General features: G+C 44.1%; 1 protein-coding gene and 1 non-coding gene across 18 annotated transcripts in view; one reads left to right on the top strand and one right to left on the bottom strand.

The window, feature by feature from the left end:
* The window catches only part of STAB2 (stabilin 2), a 178,439-nt gene that overhangs the window by 21,231 nt on the left and 130,553 nt on the right, over positions 1-26,655 (bottom strand). For 15 of the 17 annotated variants that reach the window (XR_010148140.1, XR_010148141.1, XR_010148138.1 and 12 more), the window contains 13 exons: positions 20,229-20,348; positions 19,156-19,203; positions 17,964-18,047; positions 16,319-16,465; positions 15,060-15,200; positions 13,680-13,739; positions 12,133-12,309; positions 9,890-9,979; positions 7,682-7,828; positions 5,996-6,052; positions 4,684-4,810; positions 2,884-3,033; positions 162-266 (listed from right to left, as the gene is read on the bottom strand). Coding sequence is in view for 9 of the 17 variants with exons in the window: in XM_016924069.4 (XP_016779558.4) it covers positions 162-266; positions 2,884-3,033; positions 4,684-4,810; positions 5,996-6,052; positions 7,682-7,828; positions 9,890-9,979; positions 12,133-12,309; positions 13,680-13,739; positions 15,060-15,200; positions 16,319-16,465; positions 17,964-18,047; positions 19,156-19,203; positions 20,229-20,348 (1,453 nt within the window). In the remaining 8 variants the exon portion in view is untranslated. The remainder of the gene's footprint in view (positions 1-161; positions 267-2,883; positions 3,034-4,683; positions 4,811-5,995; positions 6,053-7,681; positions 7,829-9,889; positions 9,980-12,132; positions 12,310-13,679; positions 13,740-15,059; positions 15,201-16,318; positions 16,466-17,963; positions 18,048-19,155; positions 19,204-20,228; positions 20,349-26,655) is intronic. The other 2 variants (XM_016924068.4, XM_016924066.4) reach the window with 2 other exon arrangements.
* On the top strand, positions 24,281-24,383 carry LOC112205167 (small nucleolar RNA U13). Its single transcript, XR_002939016.1, has one exon. It is a non-coding gene; the product is annotated as a small nucleolar RNA U13 (small nucleolar RNA).

The raw sequence follows: 26,655 nt of genomic DNA, 5'->3' as shown, positions 1-26,655 counted from the left end.
TCCTGAGGCCTGGGGCTACAGATCTGAATTATCTTTTACCACATGGACCTGCTTTGTCACTTTTTTCAGATGTCACTCAGACTCCCAACCTCACTTGTATGCTCTTGGCAGTGTCCACTGCAGCCCTGGGCTGCCAGCAGCTGACCACTCCCATGACTGACCTGCCTGAGTGTCACACGAGGGGCCTGTCCACCCCGTTTCACAGAGGCACTGCCCGGAGCCCATGATGCCATCATCGCACTGTCCGTGGTCTGAGCAGCCACAGGCTGTAAACAAATTAGGATATGGTCAGTCATCAGGGGTTGAGACCCAATCAACCAGCTCCCTGACCCCTTGTTTGCTATGCATTTTCAGTTGTGGGAGGCACCATGCTTATGTCACAGTCATTCATTCATTCACTGAAACATCTAAAAAATAACTTATTCAGGGACTATCACAGGCCAGGCACTGCTAAGCGATAAGGTTACAGGGAAAAACATAATAGAGAAGGTCCCTGTTCTCATGGGGCTTACAGTCTCAGAGTGCCCAGCTGTTGATCATATAATTATAAGTGAGATGAATGTTATAATCACAGTAGAGAGTATCATGGGGTACGCAATGAACATTTAGGGAGATCATCTCATCTGGGGCTTCCTGATGGAGAAATCTATTTAAAAGTAAAATTTTGGCTGGGTGTGGTGGCTCATGTCTGTAATCCCAGCACTTTGGGAGGCTGAGGTGGGAGGATTGCTTAAGGCCAGGTCAAGACCAGCCTGGGCAACATGGTGCAACCCCGTATCTACAAAACAACAACAACAAACAAAAATTAGCCAGATGTCGTGGTACACGCCTTTAGTCCCAGCTACTTGGGAGGCTGGGATGGGAGGACTGCTTGAGCCCAAGATGTTGAGGCTACAGTAAGCTGTGATCACACCACTGTATACCAGTCTGGGTAACAGAGTGAGACCCTGTCTTAAAAAAAAAAAAAAAGTAAAATTGTGGCCAGGTGCAGTGGATCATGCCTGTAATCCCAGTGCTTTGGGAGGCTGAAGCAGGAGGATCGCTTGAGGCCAGGAGTTTGAGACCAGTCTGGGGAACATAGGGAGACTCAATCTCTACAAAAAATTTAAAAAATAAAAAATTATTTGGGTATGGTGGCATGTGCCTGTAGTCCTAACTACTCAGAAGACTGAGGTGGGAGGATTGCTTGAGCCCAGGAGGTTGAGGCTGCAGTGAGCCATAATCCCGCCACTGTATTTCAGCCTGGGTGATAGAGTGAGATTTTGTCTCAAAAAAAAAAAAAAGTAACATTAAAAAATATGTACCAATTCCACCACCTCTCACCACCTCCAGCACTACCGTACTAGCGCAAGTCACCATTAGCGCTGGCCTGGGTTGTTGCATTATTTTCTCCAAGGGGCCCTGCTTCTGTGCCTGTTCTCCTACAGATACCCTCCCCAGAGCCATCCTTTCTAATCTCTTCACAACACCCCTCTGTTCACAACCCTTTGCTGGCCTCCTGTCACACACAGAGCTAAAGACCTTTCATTGGCCAAGAAGATCTGGCCCCTGGTGACCTTCAGATTGCATTCTCTTCCTCTCTTCATCCTCTTTGCCCACTCCGCTCAGCCACCCTGGTCTTCTTGCTGTTCTGTACACACCAAGCTGGCTTCTGTCCCAGGGCCTTTGCACTTGCTCATCTCACCTCGAGGAAAGCTGTTCCTCTGGTCTGCACTGTCCACTAGCTACGCGTGGCTATTTAAATTTAATTAAACATTTGCTTCCTCAGCCACACGTTTTGGGTGCTCGATAGCCACATGTAGCTAGTGGCTACCATACTGGCCAGTGGAGTCATGGAGTCTTTCCCGCACTGCCGAAAGTTTGATTGGCCTGCTCTTCATACCTCATGCTTGGTCCCCTTGTGTCTGTTAGGTCTCTACTCAAATATTCCCTATGTGAGGTGTCTTCTAAAACAATGTCTCCTTTCATTCTTCACCCTTCTACCTGCTTCTTTGCTTTTATATCCTTTATAACTATTTTTTAGAAAAATTTGTGTCTGTAAGCCTTTTGAGAGCTGGAATTTTGTCCCTGTCAGTCCCTAAACCACAAATCCCTAGACATTGGAAATATTCAGCTGGGCACAGTGGCTCACACCTGTAATCCCAGCACTGTTGGGAGGCTGAGGCGGGTGGATCACCTGAGGTCGGGAGTTTGAGACCAGCCTGACCAACGTGGAGAAACCCTGTCTCTACTAAAAATACAAAATTAGCCGGGTGTGGTGGTGGGCACCTGTAATCCCAGCTACTCAGGAGACTGAGGCTGCAGAATCGCTTGAACCTGGGAGGCAGAGGTTGCAGTGAGCCGAGATTGTGCCATTGCACTCCAGCCTGGGCAACAAGAGCGAAACTCTCTCAAAAAAAAAAAAAAAAGAAAAAGAAAAAAAAATTGCTGACTCTTGAGCAAATCACTTAAGCTCTTTGTACCTTGGTTTCTTCATCTGCTACTTGCAGATAATAACAGTACCTATCTCAAAGGGTGGTTAAGAGGATTGAATTGTAAAACATTTGTGCCTGGCACATAGTAGGCACTTAATCAATGTCAGCATTCACTATTAGTAAGGACTTAGTAAATCCACGTTGGTTGAATGATCGAATGAACATTGTTCAGCCACATCTTGCCTTAGTGGCTGCTGGGGACAAGTTTCACTTCTAGAGGCGAAGCTTTTTCATTGGTAACTGGGAATGCATCCAAGGAGGAAATAAACACATAGGGCAGGCAGATTGGAGGGGTGTGGCTGAGAGAAAGGACAAAAGGATGCCTCCAGGTCAGGCAGATGGCATGAACAAGGACAGGGAGCACACAGTCAAAAAACAAGCTCTAGCACGGAGAAGCGGCGCCACATACGCAGACAATCAGGCCCGAATCTCCCCGGCCAGCACATCTCACACGCCGTCCCATTGAAGCCGGTGTTGCATTTACACTCTCCGGTGGCCGAGTACTGATCAAGGCAGACACCCCGGTTATTACACGGGGCATCTGGTCCTCCAGGGCAGGCTGGAAGAGATGAAACAGCAGTGACTCAACAGTCTCCCAAAGCCAGAGCAGCTCAGCACCTTTGTAAATGTGCTGTGGCATCTGACTTCTGTTAGCCCAGAGGGACCATCGCCTTCAGTGTCAGTGGATATTTAAGGCACGTCACTGCCCTATGGGACATGAACTTTATGGTATCTGATATGATTCTGTCTTGGCAGGGTGATACACTGAACTGTGCACTGTATTTGGGGGTTTGTGCACTGGATTTGAGGATATCTGGGTTGAGTAATGAACTTGCTCTGAGCTTTTGTTTTCTTAGGTCTAAATGATGGTGATAATAATGATGATACAGTGTCTGCTTGACCTATAACCATGTTGTTATTGTGAAGATCAAATGAGGCATTATAACCGAGAACATTTTGAAAATATGAAGCACTGAACAAATATTAGAATGATACTGATTTTCATGAATGGTCCACACTTTAGTGATGGAGGGTGGAGCTGGGTGGTCACGGGGGCTCTCAACCCAGAGTATTCTCAGTGAGATTATGATGAATGGAGTATGCATGCTAGTAAAAATCACAGCTGCTGGAGACAGACCAGTGGGACCTTGGGTTTACTTCTTATCCTCTCTGTGCCTCTGTTTTCTCATTTACAAAATGGGGACAACAGGCCAGGCACGGCAGCTCACGCCTGTAATCCTAGCACTTTGGGAGGCCAAGATGGATGGACTGCTTGAGCTCAGGAGTTTGAGACCAGCCTGGGCAACATGGCGAAAACCCAGCGTACGAAAAATACAAAAAAATTAGCTGAGTCTGGTGGCATGTGCCTGTAGTCCCAGCTACTTGAGAGGCTGAGGTGGGAAGATCACTTGAGCCCAGAGGGTTGAGACTGTAGTGAGCTGTGGTCCTGCCACTGTACTCCAGCCTGGGTAACAGAGTGAGACCCTCTCTCAAAAAAAGTCGGTGGGGAGGGGAAGACAACAATGGAACCTACTCCCTAGGGGTTGTTGCCCAGATTAAATGTTTTGATATGTATGGGAAAAAGCACTCAATAAAACTCAATAAATGTGCCTACTTAGAACAACATGTAGCAGATAAGTGCTTTTGAGGCATTTGTTATACTGCAGCTGTTGATGTATTGTTGGCTAGAAGTTAACACAGGGGTTTCAGGATGGGCCCAAATGTGCTTTGGCAAGGAGCCCTTTCCTGATGAGGTAACAGAGGGAGCCAATGCTATACATCCTCTACCAGGGACAGGGGTGCGCTCAGGAAATTATGGCCCATACATACTGTGTCAGTACATCACCTGCCAAGGGAGAGTCATATCAAAGTCTTTAAACATGCTTATCAATATCATGGAAATCATGTTGCACAGCATCAAAAATGAAATACGGTGTATTTGGCACCATCATAAATGTCTACGCTGTAATGTCAAGGGAAAAAGCAGACACACAATTACAATATATGCACAGCAGGATCTCAACTCGATAAAAAAAATATGCCAAAGTAGAAGGAATGATACACAACTCTTCAGAGTTCTGGGGTCTGGGAATCATTATTAGCAGTGTTTCCCCCATCCCCCTATAATTTTGGTACATTCAAAGACTGGACAATGAGCAGGAGCATATTACCACTTTTAGAGTTGCGAGGGGGGAAGAGGCACCCTCACCCTGACAGTCTCGCCCGAAGTAGCCCTTGCAGCACCTGGGGATCTGTATCACCAGGCTGCACCGCTCCCGGCAGCCTTCCAGGTTCCTCTTGAAGGGCAGGTTGTAGAGACACTTCTGCTTCACACCCTAAGGGAAGAGAGTGGACCATCCCTTCACTTACCACTGCAGGGACTAGGGCTCTGGGGCTCTAGTCTGTGCCCTCATGGAGGATCTTAGGTACTGCCCAAATAAAAAATGGGACTTCCAATGTGAGCCAACTTTTTTTTCTAAGGTAATATTTTTCCTATGGGAGTCAACAGACCTATGGGAGTCAACAGAAACACGCAGATGGGGGAGGGAGTAGATCTAGGGTCCATGGGAAGATTTCTCCCCAGTCTCAAGGGGAAGAACTTTCAGACCCTTAGAGTGCTCTGCAAGTGGCATGGTTGCCTGGGGAGGCAGTGGGAAGGAGGTAGCTTGCTGTCATGGAAGGGGTGTGGGGCACGGCTCCCAAATTGTAGGCAGGGAGGGTATGAGTTAGATTTTGTTTCATAGAGATATTTTTGTTATAGGTTTTACTAGTAGACTAGAAAGAGCTTGACTTTGAAATAAGTAATACAAAACAGCATTTAATGAGCACTTACTATGTGCCAGGCACTTCAGTGTACCCACATTTTTAAAATTTACTTTTCCTAATAGCTGCACAGAGAGTCCATTATTAGCTCCATTTTACAGAGGCAAACCTGATAGGTCATAAGATTTGTCAAAGATTATGGAATTTGACCCCATACCTGTGGACTCCAAATTTCATTGACTTAAACATTACTCTCCATTGCTCTCTGGACTTTCATCCTAGCATTGCTCCTTACTAGCTGTGTAGCCTTGGGCTGATTTCTTACCCTCTCTGAGACCCATTTTTCTCATAAGTAAAGTGTAGGTAATAATAGCTTCCTATGAGTATTATAAAGAGGGATAGAGTAATGAGTATATAAAGGCTCAGCACAGAGCCTGGGACATGGAGAGCAGCCAACAAAATGCAGCTATTTTTATAATCATAATTATCTTCTAAGTCCTTCTATGTCTACCATCCCATGACTTTTCTAGACAGGTCCTAGAACATGGGTTGACAGGTTGCCTGGGCTGAGAATATCTATCTTACCCCATTGGCTTTGTTGTTGAAAGAATGACATAAATTACATTTATGCAACATATGTGCACGTGCGCGGGCACACACACACACACACACACACACACACACACACACACACACAGAGGTCTGATAATGAAACAGACCTATGGCTCTCCAAACATTATCACTGCAGTCTTAATTACCTTTGGTTTACTCCACCTTGGGCAGCTGGGAGTATTGACACAGCTCCCACACTCCCCCTAGTATGCAAGAAAAGAAACACTTGAAAACCAAGAATATCAGAAAACACAAGGAAATGTTCCTGATTAATACCTGGATGGATTAAGGGCTTAACTAATCTTGATTAAGACTCTGGCTATGATCAAGAATACGAAAACAGGCCAGGCATGGTGGCTGACACCTGTAATCCTAGCACTTTGGGAGGCCAAGGCAGGAGGACTGCTTGAGGCGAGAAGTTTGAGACCAGCCTAGGCAACACAGCAAGACTCCATCTGTAAAAAAAAAAAATTAGCCAGGCATGGTGGCACATGAACTTGTAGTCCCAGTGACTTTGGAGGCTGAGTTGAGGGGATCACTTGAGCCCAGGAGTTCAAGGCTGCAGTGAGCTGTGATTGCACCACTGAACCCCAGCCTGGATGACAGAGCAAGACCCTATCTCAAAACAACAACAACAACAACAAAGAATATCAAAACACACACACTAACTTTGCCACAGATAATTCTGAAGATCTGTCTTGGGCATCAGCTCCGTGGTTTTGTTCTCTGAAGGGAAAATCTGTTATACAGAGCTGGACCAGGGCAGTGTCTTACAGGCATATGCTATTAGCAGTGGGACATATGGGTGCAAGTGTTAGTTCCATTTTAAGTTAAATGGGATACTTTTGGCCAATCACAAATACTATTTGAGCCTTAGTTTTATAATAAATAGGGATAATAATTCTTGCCATTTGATCTTCAGAAGATTGATGAGGAAAAATGATTAACTGGAAAATATGTGTGGAATGTAATTTGGAAATTAAGAAGACCCCTGTTGTAGAAAGGACAACTGGTTTCATCTCCTACTTTGGCTGACTGGGATCCAAAAAATTTGGGATAGTTATTGAAATTCCCAGGGGATGCCAGGTACTGATATCAACTGGTGACAAACTTTGCCATGTAAAGTCACTTTACCTCTTTGAGACTCAGTTTCTAAATCTACACAATAGGGCAGATGATAGCTATTCCTATTATTGGATTATTGTAGGGGTAAGCTAAGCATTGAACACAATGGCTGGCTTCAGGGGAGTACTCAGTAAAGGTGCTGGATGGATGAATGAGTGAATGTAAAAATGCCTCACACAGTGCAGGGCCTGGGATAGAAGTTCAATCAATATTGTCAAATGAATGAATCAATGGGTAAGTGAATAGAGGTGTGAGTGGCATATCATATTAGACTGACTATGTGAAATTGCCCTTTTCATAGGCTCCAGACTGTCAAATATCGCAATTTCATATGGTGTAATCTGTCAGACATTCAACAAATGTTTGTTGAATGCATGAGTGAGTGACTGAATAGAGGGATGTGTTTGAAAACGAATGGCAGTTGGCATATGGTTGGTATCCAAGAACTGTTTTCTCAATGATAAGGGAGTGAATGAGTGGGTGAGTAGATGGGTGGATAAACAAGAATATTCCAGGCTGTGTGGGGCTAAGTAGATGCCTGTTGCTTCTGAGTCTAAAGAACTACATCATTTGGCCCTCAGGTCTTCTGGGTCCTAGTCTTGCTGAGGACAGGCCCTTAATGGTTTCACAACAGGGTCCACACTGGATCATGAGGGCCATTCTTTGGCTTAAGGTTCTCTTACTACACTGTTGCTTTTAGGACTGACCGAGGCATCGAAAGTAGTAAAGGTGTCACAGCGGCCCCCCAGGGTGGGATCAATCAGCAGACAGTCAATGCCGTAGGCCACACCCAGGTCAAACAAGAGCTCCCGCTGCACAATTCTGCAGGTTTGGCCATTCAGAAAGAGGTCACCCTAAGAAAGAAAAAAAAAAAAAAAAAAAAAAAAAAAAAAAAAGAGAAAGAGAGAGAGAGAGAGAGAGAAACAGTCAATCTCTTTCACACATCTCTTCTTTCCCAGCCATGTAACATGGCCAGTAACTGCAAGACTCAGGAAGAACTTAATAAAACCCCATGTATTTATATATTTATCAAATACCCAGCATGTATTATGTGCCAGATACTGTTCTAAGTCCTTTACCTGTGCAAATTCTTTTAATTCTTACAAAAATCCAAGGTGGTTGTATGGATGTAGCTACTATTATTAGTACCCATTTACAGACGAGGGAACTAAGGCAGTGAGAGGTTAAATGACTTGCCCAGTGAATGGAGGTGTGGGCATTTGCACCCAGGCAGTCAGCCTCAAAGCTTGCCCCCTTGACCCCTCTGCCTCACTTCCTCTACCAAAGGAGAAACGTCAGCAGTGGGTGATAGGTTGGAGCAAGGGTGACCTTGCTGTGGTTAGGGATGAACTTCGCTGATGTGCCCTCTTTGTGTGTAGTCACTGAGTCTCCTCATTTAGTGCCAGCACCTAGCAAAGTGCCCGGTTCGGCTTTCTTTCCAGGGTGTACAAGTGACAGGCTTTAACTTTGTAATGATAATTTCTTTTTTCACATGTACCAGGCATAATCAACTGGGCTTTGGAGACATTATTTCATTTAATGCTGGCAATAATCTCAGGGCTTCCTTTCCTGAGGTCACCCAGCTAGTAAGTTGATGGATACATTATTCTTCCAATATACAAAATGCTTTTAGAAAGCTTTTGAGAGGAAAACAAGATAACTCCCAGCATCTATGGATGGGATGGAGATAGTGTGACTCAGTGGAAGGAACACCAGAAAACTGTGGTTAAAGCCTTGCGTGTTCACTCATGTACTATGTGACCACGGGCAAGTCACTGAACCTCTCTGAGGTTCATTGTTTTTTTCACCAGGTAAATAGAGTAAAGGATTTCTAATATAGGGTTGTTATACAGATCAGACTAAATAATATATTGCAAAGTGCTCTGAAAGCTATATCAACACACAGATCAAGCAGAGGGCATTCTTACTATCCTTCTCTGATAGTTGTCTATTTTGGTCTAGGGAGACAGGACAATCCCAAGAGTGTACACTGGGATAACGTACCAGAAGCTGGAATGAAAAGATGTGAATACTCTTCAAAGTCAGTTATAAATTCAATGCAATTCTAATTCAAATACCAAAGGGATACTGGTCATAAGATGTACGCAGAATGTTGTATGGAACTTGTTGGAATCCTCCTTGAAGGGAATTAACTCAATTGGGAGATGCATCCCTTTTGCCCTTCCTCCTTCCCACTGCCTGGAAAGTAGACATGGTGCCTGGAGCTCCAGCAACCATGCTGGACCTTAGAGGCTTGAACCATGTGCTGCAGAGCAGAAAGAGAAGGCACCTCTCCACTGAGCCATCATACTAAAGATTTCTTTTATGAAAGAGAATAAATCCTTATATATTTAAGTCAGAGGATTTTGGCTTTTCCATGATATGCAGTTGAAATAATCCCATTAGACCTACTCATCATATGGAATTACAGGAAGACAGAATTGTTCAGGAACTAGCCAGGGAAGGTAAAAATTGCAAACCTCTCAGTTGGCTGATCTAGGTAAGTATAGCCCAGAGCTGGCCCTGACTGCCAAGAGAGGGTTGGAGGTGAGGTCACAGTGGTGGGGCTGGGAAGGAAGAGAAAGGAATGACTGTATACTTTCCTGTTTCAGGAAAGTATCTCACATTGGAAAATGCTCTACACAAAAAATGAAATCAACTGGAAGCTGCTCTCCACAGTGTAAGAGCTTCCTGCCACCTGCTAGGAGGGCTTGGGTTGGCCAGGATTTATCAGGTTTTTCATATCCAATTACGCAGTCTCAGGAAAAATACCTCTGAAGGTAGTGAGAAAAAAAATGAGCCTGCTATGAATGGAGGGGAAAAAATGAACATCTCCTTGAAGGGGCAGTTGTTGGGGAATAGCTTGCTGTGAATGTGTTAACCCCTCCCTGCCCACCCTTCATGATGATACTCACGATGTCCCTGCCAGCTCCACATTTCACACTCAGCTCTGAACCTTGCAGGGTCTTCCAGGCAGTGGATGTGGGAAGATCCACAGCTAAAACCTGTAGGAGTGATGGCACCACGTGACTGCCCCAAATTTGGGCCGAAGAAGGGACGGCCCGAAGGAGCTTTACCAAAAAACCAAATTCAGATGCAAAATTTTCCACGAGTTATAATAACTTTAGCTTTACAAATGACCGTAGGTATAACCAATGGGAAGAATAATCGGGGCTCTCTGGGAGGTTGGAAATTCCTTCTTGAGGGAAAGAGTTGACCAGGTGGACTGGTTTCAATCACCCTTCCATCTCTCATCTATGCTTGGGAGTCTCTGAAGATGCAGTCTTAGCGTATGAAGCCAATGAAAGAATGAGTGGGTGAGGCTGGGAAATGACATAGGATGCAGTTATGGGTGGCACTGTGCCCCTCAAAGAGTTATGTTGAAGTCCCGACCCCCAGTTCCTCAGAATATGATCTTATTTGGAAATGAGGTCATTGCTGATGTAACTAGTTAGGATGAGGTAATCCTGGAGTAGAGTGGACTCTTAATCTAGTTTGAATGGTGTTCTTATAAGAAAGAAGAGGCAAATGCTACGTGAAGGCACAGAAACACACAGGGAGAGACAGCCCTGTGATGGCAGAGACAGATTGGAGGGATACACTACAAGTCCAGGAGCACCAAGGATTTCCAGAAGCCACCAGAAGCAGAGAGAGAAGCATGGAGCAAATTCTCCCTCAGAAACTCCAGAAGGAACAACCTTGCCAGCTCCTTCATCTCCGACATCTCACCTCCAGAACTGTTTACTACAAAAAAAAAAAAAAAAATTTCTGTGGCTTAAGCTGCCCAGCTTGTGGTAATTTGTGATGGCAGCCCTGGGAAACTAATCTAGATGCTGTGGATGAACTAAAGTTGGGGCATTTGGCATTCTTGAACTGAGCAGACTTGGTCCTGGAGAGAAACATGAGTCCTGGATGAGGACTCAGGATGGCTGCCATGTTCCTATATGATTGTGCTTGCTCCTATATGATCATGTTTGCTCCCATATGATCATGCTTGTTCCTATGAGACTGTGCATGCTCCCATATGATCATGCTTGCTCCTGTATGATCGTGCTTGTTCCTATGAGACTGTGCATGCTCCCATATGATCATGCTTACTCCTATATGATCGTGCTTGCTCCTATAAGACTGCATGCTCCCATGTGATCATGCTTGCTCCCATATGATTGTGCTTGCTCCTATATGATCGCGCTTGTTCCTATGAGACTGTGCATGCTCCCATATGATCATGGTTGCTCCTATATGATCGTGCTTGCTCCTATAAGACTGCATGCTCCCATGTGATCATGCTTGCTCCCATATGATCGCGCTTGTTCCTATATGATCGTGCTTGCTCCTATATGACTGTGCTGCTCCCCTATGATCGTGCTTGCTCCTATGTGATCATGCTTGCTCCTTTATGATGTTTGCTCCTATGTGATCGTGCTTGCTCCTATATGATCGTGCTTGCTCCTATATGATCATGCTGCTCTCATATGATCATGCTGCTCTCATATGATCATGATTGCTGCTGTGATCGTGCTTGCTCCTATATGATGATGCTTGCTCCTATATGATCATATATGTTCCTATATGATCATGTATGTTCCTATATGATCATGCTTATTCCTATATGATTGTGCTTGCTCCTATATCATGCTTATTCCTATATCACATATGTTCCTATGTGATCATGCATGTTCCTATATGATCATGCTAGTTTCTATATGATCGTGCTTCTCTGATACAGTTAATCAGTTCAGGGGCCACAACTGATTGAAGCTGGATCAATCAGTCATTTGCCTAGAAATTTTGGAATTGGATGAGAAAGAGTCCATCTGGAAAAACTTGAGAACTGTTTTCAGCAGCCATTTTGCCAGGAGAACTAGGAAGGAGGAAAGACTGATCTGCAGTAGAGAGGAATGATGCTCTTGGGTATTGATTAAAGTAAAAAAAAAATTGGCAGGTCCAAGGAACAGAATCAAATGTGGTATACTGCAGGAGCCAATCAACCATGGCCAGTCAGAGGAGGACACAGTGGGGCAGGGGATGCTGTGGCTTCCTGCATACAGTGGAGACAGGGACGCACTGACAGTTCCTAGGCCACAATGCCTTGGTGCTGAATTTTATCACCACCCTGGGACATTCTTGCACTTATGTCTGCACGTAAACTAAATACCTTGGCATCTCGTATCACATGAAACTTCAAATACTCCTTCAGCTTGTCCTTGTTGTCTTGGTTGAACAGGAAGTCCTGTTGTTCAGCAGGTAGGGCATGGAGGGCTTGGTCGGTGGGCCAGAAGAGAGTGACTGGGGTGTGGATGGGATCGGTGATGACACTCAGCAAACCTGAGTCCTGAAACACAGGGATTCAGCCCCTTGCTGGCTTGAGCAAGGCCCAGACATGTGGGCAGGGGTTCTGTCTCTGAGGATTCTCCTCTATGCTCAAGCCCATGGCTTACTGGGACTCTGGATGGTTCAAGGGTGATGCAGCTAGAGAAACTAGAAGCCCATCACACCCCAACCATTCTGACCTACAATTTTTTTCTTACTTTTGAGACAGGGTCTCACTCTGTTGCCCTGGCTGGAGTGCAGTAGCACAGTCACAGCTCAATGCAGCTTCAACCTCGTGGGTTCAAGTGATCCTCCCACCTCAACCTCCTGAGTAGCTGGGACTACTGGCATGCACCACCACACTCTGCACATTTTGGTATTTTTGTAGAGATGGGGTTTCGCCATGTTGCCCAGGCTGGTCTCAAACTCCTGGGCTCAAGCAATCCTCCTGCCTTGGCCTCCCAAAGTACTAGGATTACAGGCATGAGCCAACTGTGCCCATCCTGACCTATATTTTCTTGGACAGCAAATCAGAAAGTCAAATTCTGGAGTCCCCAGGGACTGCTCAGGGTTGAGGAACAGGGAAGAGGGAGCCTCAGAAAGATGCTTGGCCTGCTCCTCCCTATTCTCCTCTGCAATCTTTTGTTCATACTGGATGTTTCTACTCAATTCATGGGAACAATCTCTGAAGTCAGTAAGATATGGCTTTTTTTTTTTTTTTTGAGATGGAGTCTCACTCTGTCACCCCGGCTGGAGTGCAGTGGTGCAATCACAGCTTACTGCAACCTCTGCTTCCTGGGTTCAAGTGATTCTCCTGCCTCACCCTCCTAAGTAGCTGGAACTACAGGTGAACACCATCATGCCCAGCTAATTTTTGTATTTTTAGTAGAGATGGAGTTTCACCATGTTAGCCAGGCTGGTATCAAACTCCTGACCTCAAATGATCCACCTGCTTTGGCCTCCCAAAGTGCTGAAATTACAGGCATGAGCCACTGTGCCTGCCAGAAAGATACGGTTTTAATTTCTACCTGCCTCACAGGCATAGAGTTCCCAACTCTCCCATGCAAATTCCCCATCTTTATAATGGAGTTGATAATTCCAGATGTGAAGCACCTAGTACACTACTGCCACATTCCAATTTCTTTCCCTCTCCCCAGCCTCAAATTCTCAATTTCTAACTCAGCCAATGTACATTATATAGCTCAACAAGCCATATAACATTCTAAGGGAGTGGCAGAGAATGACTTTGCTCTCCAGAAAACTGAGACTTCCCCATGCAGATCCCACAACAGCTGGCCAATGTCAAAACAAAACAGAAACAACAACAAAACAAACAAAACAAAACTTCTTTAGGCAGGTTATCCTCTGAGTCAACTTCCCCTAAATTTTTACCTGTATTAAGTTGCTAAATTTGATGTAGCCATTGTTTGTTGCCAAAGTCGTAAGATTTTGCTGCAAAGATAATAAGAATGGGCATGAAACTTTTCCTTATACAGTTTAAGAGGAATTTAACAAGAGCTCAAGTGAAAAAAAGTAAAGGTAACATAACCTGATGGATACATAGATGGGCTCATCAGCACCTGCTCCAATTCTCTTCTGACCATGCTTTTCTGCATTCTAGAGACTAGTAGGCTAAGCGCTACTTTTTCCCAGACTCCCTTGCAGCTAGAACCCCAATGTGATATATAAGGTCCTCCAAGCAGAAGCACTTGTGCAAAGCTTCTTGGTGGAAAGAAATAATACGAGGTGGCAGCAGCTGCTAGAAGGGAGATCAACCCCTCTGGCAAGCACAATGGGGACATCTATAGCCCAGTGTCCAGTGTCCAAGGTGGTGAGGCTGGAGACAGGTGGCAGTCACAGAGCTGTGACAGCCAGGACAGCCAGAACAGCCTGGTGTTGGTGGTAAGGTTATCAGGTTAGGTGTTCACCCTTTGTGTGTGTGTTTAATTAAAAAAAACTTTTTTAGACAGGATCTCACTCTGGTTGCCCAGACTAGAGTGCAGTAGCATGATCTCAGGTCACTGCCCTCAGCTCATTGCAAGCATCTGATCCTGGGATGAGGTGATTCTCCCACCTCAGCCTCCCAAGTAGCTGGGATTATAGGCATGCACCATCACACTTGGCTAGTTTTTTGTATTTTTAGTAGAAACAGGGTTTCACTATGTTGCCCAGGCTTGTCTTGAACTCCTGGACTCAAGCAATCTGTTCATCTTGGCCTCCCAGATTGCTGGGATTACAGGTGTGAGCCACTGCACCTAGCCAGGTGTCTACCCTTTGTAGACCTCCTTGGGCTGCTCTGCTCCCAGCTGTGTAGCATCCAAATTAGGCTCTACCCTTCCAGAGATTTGATGATGTATCTACTATCTCAAGAAACTTTTTTTTTGTCTAAGTGTAGTGGATTCTGTGTTCTGCTGTGAAAGACCTTGACCTATATTAATAAATAAAAATAAAAGTTAAAATTACATTTTCTGTCAATTTAGAAGGAATTTTACTCCAGAATTAATTTTATCTATCTTCTCCATTTTCTAAACCTATGTAAGACTACCTGTCCTTGTGGATGCTATAGAAAAACATATAAAACCCACTTATCAATTTAAGATAGTCTTTTACTTATTTATTTCTTACTAAGAATAATGTTTACTAGGCTTTTAATAATAGCTTGAGATTGAAGCAGAAAAAGAAAATGTTTCAAAATGATGACTTCGAATCAGAATAGAGATGATAATGTATTGAGTCACTCCAGGCCGAAAACATAACAGAGAGTTTACCTACCAGAATTCTTCCAGAGGTGTCTTTGGGAGTGATAAGCAAATTTTTGGGAGATAGCAATTTGTCTATGATATGAACAATCCCATTAGTACTGATGATATCACTGGATATGATCTTAGCTTTATTATTTATATACACCGTGCTCTGAAATCAACCAAAAACAAAAAAGAAATGAGTGCAAAGTGCAATAGACACAAAATTGCTTCTCACAGAATGCTTTACCAATGTGTCAAATTATCAGGAGCAAAAACTGAATATCCAAGTTAATACTTGAGTGTATTTTTATTATGATTATAAAGTGAAAACAGAGATAAAAATGTAACTTTCACCTGGAGAAGTTAATTATAACATAGAATCATCTAAAACAGTAATTTCAATATGATTCTCCAATCTGAAATAAGCAAGCAGCTCAAAATTGGCTTCTCTTTTATATTTGTTCTATACCTCCTCCCCTGGCTTTTTTCCTTCTGCAAGGAATTCTACAGTCACCATTTGTTTCTCTGTAGTAGGGAGGGACTGGACCAGTCTGGTCAAGTGGCTTGGATCAAAAGCTTTCAACCTTCCCAGCTTCTGACTAATGCTACCAAAAGCAGTTCTATTTACTACTTGGAGAGGCCTGCCTCTGAGTTTTAATCCTGGCTTTAATATTTGCTCTTTGTGTGACCTTGGACAAGTTACTTAACCTTTCTGAGCTCAGTTTTCTTATTCGGAAATTAAGGATTAACACTGTCTATATCAAGGGAGTATTTTGCAGATTAAATGAGTTAGTACACATCAAATACTAAGTGCCTGCATACAGAAATCACTTAATGTATGTTATTATTATTTCTTATATTACTTTAAGGAAAAAAAGAGAAAGAGGACCTAAGGATAAGGCACTTACTTTGTTTAAAAAAAACCAAACAACTTTTATGTTCAGGGGAACATATGCAGGTTTGTTACACAGGTAAACTTGTGTCATGGGGGTTTGTTGTAGAGATTATTTCATCACCCAGGTATTAAGACTAGTACCTATTAGTTATTTTTCATGATCCTCTCCCTCCTCCCACTCTCCACCCTCCACTAGGCCCCAGTGTGTATTGTTCCCCTCTATGTGTCCGTGAGTTCTCATTATTTAGCTCCCACTTGTAAGTGAGGACATGCAGCATTGGGTTTTCTGTTCCTGCATTAGTTTGCTGAGGATGATGGCCTCCAGCTCCATCCAGGTTCCTGCAAAGGACATGATCTAGGGGAGAGAGGACCTAAGGATAACTGGCATCTACCTGAGAGACGGAGATGACTATTGGCTCTCCTTGGAGGGAAGTAGCATTTGAGATCAATTTCAGGTTTTCCAGAAGCAGCTGGTGGCAGGCGACCACATGGTACCGAAGAACCTGGGGCATTAAACCGTATTTGTCCCAGTCTTTAACCTGTAACAGAAGATCAGAGGGTTTCAGCCAGAGGCAGGAGTCTTTTGCTGCAATGTACCATTTGGCTCTCCTGTCCTCCATTCTCTCTTCCACACCTCTCGGCCCACCCAGACTCTGGGAAGTAAGCTTTGTGGTCAGGATTATAGAGTGGAGGCTGTTCAGACAAAAGGGAGGAAGTGACTCTAGCTCCTTTCTTGCCTCCATTGTGGAATCTCAGTGTGGAAGGAACATGGGGTTCCTCTGGCCTGGATTTCACAATACATGTTGCAAAGATCCCAAGTTCTGTGAGACGATCCTCAAAAAAGAATTTTCTTGTGAAACATGCTGGGAAACACTGCATAGTATATAGCCCTCTTGGAGAGGTATCAGTGCCAGATTTAAACCTTTAGTAGTGGGAAGATCATGACGTATCTCCATTTGGAATTCAAAATACAAACAAGGCTGGGTGCAGTGGCTCATGCCTGTAATCCCAGCACTCTGGGAGGCCGAGGCGGGTGGATCACTTGAGGCCAGGAGTTCGAGACCAGCCTGGCCCACATGGTAAAACACCATCTCTACTAAAAATACTACTCCGGAGGCTGAGGCATGAGAATCACTTGAACCCAGGAGGTAGAGGCTGCAGTGAGCCGAGATCATGGCACTGCACTCCAGCCTGGGTGACAGAGCAAGACCCTGTCTCAAAAACAAACAATCAAACAATATTAACATAAAGTAAATAATCAAAAGCCCACAAAATTCTCATTGTTTCATAACTCCTTTAATGGCTTTTTATTTTGAATTATAAAGTGTCAAGTTCTTTCAAAAACTATTTTTGTGCCTCTGCTTTGCTGGTGTCCAAAATACAGGCATGGAGAGGCTGGGTGTGCAGTGGTTAAGGACATGGGCCCAGGTTTGGGTCTTTGCTCCACCCCCTGCTAGTCATGTGATCTTGGGAAAGCTACTTCCCTCAGTATTCACAGCTGTAAAATGAGGATCACAGCAGAACTCACAGGGTTGTTGTGAGGACCAAATGAGTCATTCTAAGCCGGGTACTCAGAACAGTGTTTGACACTCACAGTAAATGTTACCTATCATTATTATGAATGGGCAATCCAGTATGAAGAGCCCCTGTGAATATTAGAACAGTAAAGGCTCTGATAAATCCTGCAAGAAAAGAATCTATTTAAATCTCTTTAATCCAGCATCTCTCCCTCCACTCCCCCGTTTTTTGTCTATGGGAGGTCTAAATCACTTGAGAATTGTTAATCTTCTCCAACCTCATACTTTGTTCAGGAATGTCCTTTAGAAAGTCTCTGGCCAGTGGTTACCCCAAATCCACCCGAATGTTTCCCCTGACAGGGGTCCCTGTGCCAAGAGGCAGCCCCTTCTATTGCTGGTGAGTTCCACCTGATCTCAGAGCTCCTGCTTAGAAACATCTCCAGTCTTGGTTCCAGGGCGAGGCCCAAGGACTATGTTCCAGCCGCAGACCTCCCCCTTCTGCCCACAGTCTCATGCTCACCCGAGCTTCCTCATCAAAGGCTGCAGATAAAGGTGCAAAAACAGTGAAGGGGCCTGGGCCGACCAGATCTTTCACGAAATGCTCCTGTGGGAAGAAAGGTGAGGCTCACACATCACTCACTTAACATCAACACATGCCGGGGCTCAAACTAATACCAGAGATGATGGCACCTGGGTGAAGCAAAGACTGGATGAGGAGACCTCTGTTTCAGTCTTGGATTCAAATGAAACCCAGATTCTCCGTCGTTGAAATTGTGTGTGGTTTTTTTCTCATTATAAAATTAACACGTTTATTGTATTAAAGATTTTGAAAATACAGCACAAAGAAAAAAATAATAGCTGCCTCCCTAGTCCCACCACCTAGAAGCAGCTCTTACTATTTTCAGGTATTTTTTTCCAATGTCTCTTGCACATATCAGTATTTTATATCATTAGGATAATAATACAAACATAAAACGTAAGTTGATATACTTAACTGTTATAATTGTCTTCTTGCAATTCTAAGATCATATGGTTGCTATGAGCATATTTTCTTCTAGTTTTTAATGATTTTATTAAAATCTTATTTCTTATATTTTTATGATTTTATTCTAGTTTTTTATATTTTATTCTTATATCTGAATCTCATTCAGATGTATGATGTGCAGAAAGATCAAACTTAATTTTTACCCCAAGTGTTAACCAGCTGTCCCAGTCACACCTTTTTCTCTACCAGTGTGATGGGAGTCTTTTCATGTACTACATTCTTATGTAGAAAATTCTAGAAATCCAGGGTCCCAGACTTTCTTCTACCCTCACCAACTCTAGAGGCCACCAGTTTATCCTGTATTTGGCTTGAGGCTGAACTCTTTTATTTATTTAGTTTTGAGACAGTGTCTCCCTCTGTCACCTAGGCTGGAGTGCAGTGGCATGATCTCAGCTCACTGCAACCTCTGCCTCCCAGGTTCAAGCAATTCTCACGCCTCAGTTTCCAAGTAGCTGGGACTACAGGCCTGCGCCACCATGCCCAGCTAATTTTTTTTGTATTTTTAAAAGAGACGGGGTTTTGCCATGTTCCCCAGACTGGTCTTGAACTCCTGAGCTCAGGCAATCTGCCTGCCTTGGCCTCCCAAAGTGTTGGAATTACAGGTGTGAGCCACTGCACCTGGCCTAGGCTGAACTCTTATGGCTAGACAGACATGTATATTTCCTACCTGCAACTGGAAGAAATACTGGGAAGTTTTCGGGTTCTTGGGAAGCTCCTGCAAACAAAGAGTAGCTTCACTTAATGCCTGTGAAATATATATAAGAACAATACAGGGTTGTCATGGGATGATTTCTCTGCCATCCCTTCAGCTGGAAATCTGTAACACCGGGCCTTTTTGGAGCTTCATCTGTAGGCTGACAATTAATGTTCAGAATGACTATGTGGACATAGTGTGAATTCTATAACCTTTCTGGAATCGCCATCTGATTTATGAAAGAAAGGTTCAGCCATTTCCAGAAGTATCTGAACTTTAAGAGCATTTTCTGACTTTCAAATACTTAAAAAAAATCAGTTATAGGTTTATGGCAGATTTGATTACTCTAGTAACAATATTTGATCAGCCAGAACATTTTTGTCCCTCTTTAAATAACTGAACATTTACTTTATAATAGACAGAAAGCTGCAAATATCACCTTGCCTCAACCACTATGCTCAGTACACACACACATGCACACACACGTGCATACACACATGCACATATGCACCTGCATGCACACACAAGCACACACACGTACACACATGCACACACACGTGTACACACATTAACACGTGCACGCACACATGCACATGCACACACGCACACACTGCAATCCACGCCATGGTAATGTGGTTGAGCTATTGAGCACTCCGTGTCCTTTGCACATATTACCTTATTTTAACAACCTGATGGAGTTTGTACCATCATTATTTTCTTTTACAGATTGGAAAATTGATATACAGAGAGGTGACATAATATGCTCAAAGTCACATTACTAACCAGGAGAACTGAATTCAAACCCAGGTGTTTCTGACTCCAGAGCTGTCGGTCCATCTTAATCCCTACATTACACTCTTCCGCAGGTCAAATGAATTCCCAGAGGAAGACAAAATTTCTTTTCATTGCTCATTTATGTAAAATTGCCTTTCATATTTTTATAGCGCTTTACATTTCACCAAGCTCTTAAATATTCCTTAGCTACCTGGATTCTTGGCATTTTTAGGGAAGTAGAGTTTACTTGATGGAAACATGTCTCGCGTTACCTGATAAATGCTGCCGCGGCAGGTAAATCCATCTCCAATGTAGTTTGGCTTGCAAGTACAAGTCCTTTCTACTTGCCCAGTGTGGTTGCAGATGGCAAATTCACTACAGCCGCCATTTTTCTGGTAAAATTGCCAAGGGGCAAGGGATGGGGATTAGACCAGTTAGTTTGCCAGCTCTACCGATATTTACAAAGCAATTCTGCGTTTGAATTCATTTTTTGTCTCACTCTCTTTGATTCATTTGTATTGTTTATCCTTTTCCTGAGCTTGCCTTCCAATTCCCTATGCTCATAGGGGCATCTTATTCACCTGGCCTTGTATCCTAAGATGACAGGTCCCTTTGAGCAGATCTCCAGCCCTGTACAGGTAAGCCCAGAGTTGCCAAATTGGAAATTTCTCAGCATCCAGGTATTAACTAGGAAGACCCCACCTGTTTGATACTTCCCAGCTTTAAGCTAAACTCTGATCATAGGAAAAGGTAACCATTATCAGATAGAAGGCAGGTGGTACAAAATAGAACACATTGTCTCAGCCCTCAAAGAGCTTATAAGTTGTGGAAGATGGGCAGAGACCTAAAATACAAACAAAGCAAAGCACGGTTCAAAGCTAACATCCATGGGAACGCTCACTGCAGGGACACTCACCCCATGTTCCTCTACACACGCATCACCTGACCCCATAGGCCCCTTCCTCACGAACCCTTCCCCGTGCTTTCTCAAAGTCATTGCCATTAGCAACTTTCTGACATTCTCACCTTAGTAAGCTCCCTTCACCTCTTCCTGCAGAGGTCTTTGTCTCCTGCAAACATTGCCCTTCCTGTGCCCCTCAAGTGAAGCTGTTTTCCTCCACTACCTCCACACTGGTGAGAGATTGAAGTGGCAATGTCCTGGCTGTGCTGGGAGAGTGTCTTTATTACTGTACATTGTCACTTCCAAACACCCTCATCCTTTAAACACATAGTATCCATAATCCTTTACCAATTTTTACTCTTTGGTCCTAATGGTGGTGCCTGGATCACCGCCTTTCCCTTCATTCTTGATGTTGCCATCCTTGGCAGTGTCAATAACCTTGTCAATGGCCTCTACCACCCCTGCCCCCATCCCCTGGCTTTGTAGTCAACATTAAAGTGCACTGACTGCTCCTGAGAGCTCCATTTCAAGCATCCCTCTCTCTCTGGCCACCAACTTTTATCATTTCAACTTATCTCTTCTAATACTGCAGTCTCCAACCTCCTTTGGTCCACAGGAACCTCCCCTCCTTTGAGCTTACTTCTTTCTTCCCAGCATTCCTGCCCACCCACTCAGTCCCCTCGAACCCCAGCCAGCTGGCAAGGTGGAACACTGTGACCCTCCCTGGCTCTTCTCTCCCTCCATCACTATGGCTTGGCAAATCCCTAGCCCTCCTGGGCCCCACTCTAACTTCTCTGGGTCTGCCGGGCTGGCGGTGCATTGCCTGAGAAAGTCACGATACATGCTATCTGGACTCCCTTCAAAGGTATGTACACAGATGCTTGCACTTTTGCAGTACATTTAATTTCCCTCTCTCTAGAGATGATGTTACGGTTTGCCTGTGTTCCCACCCAAATCTCATTTTGAATTATAACTCCCACAATTCTCATGTGTCATGGAGGAACCTGGTAGGAAGTGATTGAATTGTGGGGCAGGTCTTTCCTGTGCTCTTCTTGTAATAGTGAATGAGTCTCAGGAGATCTGATGGTTTTAAAAATGGGAGTTACCCTGCACAAGCTCCCTTCTCTTATCTGCCACCATGTGAGACATGCTTTTCACCTTCCACCATGATTATGAGACCTCCCCAGCCATGGGGAACTGTAAGCCCAATAAACCTTTCTTTTGTAAGTTTCCCAGTCTGGAGTATGTCTTTATCAGCAGCATGAAAATTGACTAATACAGATGACATTCCACTCCTCACCTTTCTCAACTCTCAATTACTGTCCTCTCATCTTAGTTGATGAGCCCCACTTGTGCCTCATGGAGAAAAGAGACACAGGTAACAAGAACCACCTCATCTCCCCATCCTGAGCTTCACCACTTGTTTGGGTCTGAACTCAGAGACTGTGCTTTCCTTATTTAACAAGTGTACTAACAACTAACTAACTAATGGACTGACTCATTAATGGACTCACTAGTTCATCACTGACTAATATACTGACTGACACTACGTCTGCTTCTATCTGAGGGTGATGTCTCCACCTGGGGTCTGGGTCCCACTCCCTCTCACCCCCTCCTGTAACAACAACCTGCTCTCCTTCAGGAGTGGTTTCCTCCCCTCTATCAGATCATACTCCCCAGCACAAAAACATGCCTTCATATTACTCATCTTGAAAAAAGCCAAACTCCTTTTTTTTCCTTTAAGAGAACGTACTAGGTATAGATGAACAAAGACTGACCATGAGTTGACTCTTTCACCTGAGTGTCAGGTACAGATGGGTTCATGTATTAGTTGCTCTAGTTTCATGTAGGTTTAAAATTTTCCAGGGTAAAGTGTTAGAAACATTACTTACTTTAGTCCACATCCTTCTCCATTAACTACCCATTTATTTGCCCAGGAAGATCCTTGCAAATGTCTATGTTTCTACTTTCCTTACTTCCAATTTTCTTCTCAACTTACTTCCAGGCTCTTGGTGCCACTTTTACACAAGCCTCCACCTTGATCTTGTCTTCAAGAATTGAGACCTTGAGAAGGCAGTGGTCAGTTCTCTTCTCTCAACATAGGTGACATCTCAACATCCTTTGCCTGTACAATCACTCCTCTTGAAACATTTTCTTCTCTTGGCCTCTGTTGACACTATACTTGATAAGTGGTTTTCCTTCCACATTGTGGGCTTTTTTACTGAGGCTTCTCTGTAAGTACTTCTTCCTCTGCTCAATGGCTTAATATCCAGGGCCCCTCCACCTGCCCCGTCTTTGCCTCTAACTTTCATCTTGTGCTTCAGCCAGTCCCCTGTGTTTAAATACCATCTGTGTGCCAATGACCGCTATGTTTGTACCTCTGTCATGATCTCTCCTTCAGGCTTACATTTCACTGGAAATCTTCACTTGAATGGCTACCAAGCAACTCAAACTCAACAAAAAGACAGACCTGTTGATATTTCACTCAACATTTCCTCCTAAGCCATCCTTATCTTCATGAGTAGAACCAACATGTCTCAACAAAAAATCTAGATAGTGTCCTTGATTCCTTTTCCTTGTATTTCCCATATCCAGTCTATCAGCAGGTCTTATTGGTTATCTCCAAAATACATCCCCTGTCCAGTGATTTATCTCCCTCTCTCTCCAAGCTGGTCTCAAACTCCTGAGCTCAAGTGAACTTTCTGCCTCAGTGCCCCAAAGTGCTGGGATTATAGGCATGAGCCACCATGTCCACCTGGCCCAAGCGACTTCTTATTACACCCACTGCTATAGCTCTAGTCATACCACCCTGGTCTTTCTTGGTCAGCTCCATTAGTCTTTTACATGGTCTTCTTGCTTCTGCTTTAGAACCCCTATCCTGCATAGTCATCACAGCAGCCAGAATGAGATTTGAGAGCCAAGCCAGACATTGACATTGACCTACATGATCATCCAGTGGCTTCCTAGTCACAACTGGAATAAAATATAAGCTCCACAGCATAGCCTACATGGGGTAAGGTGATCTGGCCCCTCTCACCACCTCCCTTTTATTCCCTTTACTGCATTCACACTGGCTCTTTCTTCAGTTCCCAGAACATGCCAAGCTCTTCCTCTTCCCAGGACCCCTGTCTTCCTCTTCCTTTTGCTTATACATTTTCCCCAAGATTTTCATGTGGCTGCCCGCTTCTTAACATTCAGGAATGAGTCACCTCGGCAGAGAGGCCTTGTCTGATCACTACGACCCTTCCCATCTCACCCAGTCTCTGTTCCATCAACATGTTTGCCTCCTGCTCTAGTCTAAATGTTTGTGTCCCCCACCTAACCCTCACTGTGATGGTATTAGGAGGTGGGGCCTTTAGAAGGTCATTAGGTTCATGAGGGCAAAGCCTTTATAAATGGGATTAGTGCCCTTATAAAAGAGAGATCCTTTTGTGGTTCATTAGCTTGATATTGGGTTTTCACACTATTCTATGAGATGTGCCTCCCTCAAAACTTGTTACAACATTGACACATTACCCTTCTGATGTGAAAAGAGAAGAAAACAGAGACCCAAGGGAACTCAGTTGTCCCTTCTACCAATGAGCAAGAAGGCACCGTCTGTGAACCAGGAAGCAGACCTGCAGCAGACACAGAACTAGCCAGTGCCTTGATCTTGGACTGCCCAGCCTCCAGAATGTGAGAAATAAATTTCTGTTGCTTATAAGCTACCCAGTCTCAGGTATCCTCTGTGCTGTTAAAGCAGCACAAATGGACTAAAACAGTTTGGACTGGGGACTAACTCAGGAAAGGCAATGTTTCACAGTCCTTGTTGGTAGGACTTGAGCAGAAATAATTGTTCTTGGGCCAGATTTAGCACCAGGACTATTTTGTTTGTTTAGCCCAGTATTTAAAAGAGCTTTTTGGAATGAATTACCATCATTTACAAATTAGTAAAATTTACATACAAATTCATAAATTTTCATATCTTTTAAAATGTCAGGAGTACTGTCAACACTGGGCTGACATAGCTTAGAGCACCAGTCAGTTGGAGTAGATATTTCCCCATTAGAGCAGCAATATGATTTGGGTCTTCCTGTTGATATTATTCCCTGCCTGGCCCCTGATGGCCTATAATTTTACAATCTTGCAATAGAGTTAATTCCCATGGGAATATGCTGCTGAGATAGAGTAGCAAAAGACCTTCAGAATCTCCCAGGTCAGCTGTATCAGGAGTCATTTGTCCAAGACAAGGTGGCCATTTTTTTTTTACAAAACATGAGTGGCCCATGGAAGAATTGCTGTGAAAATTAAGCTGGCCATAGTTCTAGTGGTAATAGCTTCACATCTCAGCCCCCATCTTTTCCGTAGCTTCTTCTTTATTATCCTTACATAACTGTTTCATGTAGAGGACATTGATCTCTTGAGGAGCTTGCCAGACAAACACAAGGAGATAACGGGAGCCTCAATTGAAGAAGAAGGGCTTTAATTACAGGGAGTCTGCACTGTTCTCATGTCAACAGCTGGAGGCTCTCAGGTGGGAAGTAATATAAACAGGAAAGCAAGGTGTTGGGATTGGGCCTTGTAGGAAGAACAAGCACCCCAAGAAGTGGTCAAGGGTGCAGGTCTTGAGTAGGACAGAGATAGGCTCAAGTGCTGGCCATGCCACATACTAGCTCTGTGGCCTTGGGCAAGGGCCTTCACTCCTCACAGCCTAGTGGGTTGAACTGTCCTAAGGACTGGATGCAACTGTGGATGCAACTTATTTCGAAAAAGAGTCTTTACAGATGTAATTAAGGATCTCCAGATAACATCATCCTAGATTAACCACTTAATGCCACAAATGTCCTTGCAAGAGAAGACACAGATACAGAAGTGAAGGCCATGTGAAGATGGAGGCAAGATTAGAGTGATGCGGCCGCAGGCCAGGAATGCCTGGAGTCACCAGAAGCTGGAAGAGGAAAGGAAGGATTTTCCCACAGAGCCTTCAGAGGGAGCACATCTTTGCAGGCACCTTAATTTTGGATTTGGTCCTCTAGAACTGTGAGAAAATACAGTTCTATTGTTTTCACCCACCCAGTTTGTGGCAGTTTGTTATAGCAGTCCTAGGAAAGAGGCACAGCTAGAGTCTCTTTGTCTGTAAAATGGGGTTAATAACAGTTCTTACCTCATATGGCTGTTAGAGAAATTAAACGAAAGAATGATTGGGCACCCCTAAGCACAGTGGCTGACCCCTGGCAAGCAGTGGATATGAATGTGACATTGATGCAGGACTTCAGAGGCCTAGCTGACCACACAAACTGCTCCGGATGTGACAGGCTGGGTCAGCAGGCTTATCTCATCCCTTTGGAGGTACCAGGCCTGGGACAATTAGGCTCTGAGCAGCAGTAGGTGACTAGCCCAGTTTGAGACTCAGTGATTAATGACTGAGTAAACTCCTCGTTTGCATAACATGGGTCCAGCCTGCAGTCAAGGGTTATAAGAAAATCAGAAGATCCTGCTCCTGCCAGGATCGACATGCAAACGGAGACAAGAAGTGTGTCAACAATATCCTACAGACTGGAGGAAGAAAGTCAAAGCCCAGATGTTAGTGGTAAAAGGAATTCCAGGGACACTTATAACCATCCAAGGAAACTGAGGTCCCAAGAAGCAAACCAACTGAAAACCCTAGAGTCATGTGGATCAGGGCTGGGAGGAATCTAAATGGCTGTCTGGGTTGATAACCCCTCTGTTGCTTCATTCCTATAGTTAAATACCTTGAGTTATAATAAGCTCATTACTTCTCAAAACTCTCTATGTCTGGACAGTTCTAATGAAATAAG

Source organism: Pan troglodytes, chromosome 10 (assembly GCF_028858775.2).
Source record: "Pan troglodytes isolate AG18354 chromosome 10, NHGRI_mPanTro3-v2.0_pri, whole genome shotgun sequence".
NCBI classification, from domain to species: Eukaryota; Metazoa; Chordata; class Mammalia; order Primates; family Hominidae; genus Pan; species Pan troglodytes.
Note: the sequence above shows the minus strand (reverse complement) of the source record. Positions and strands in the feature narration are given on the sequence as shown.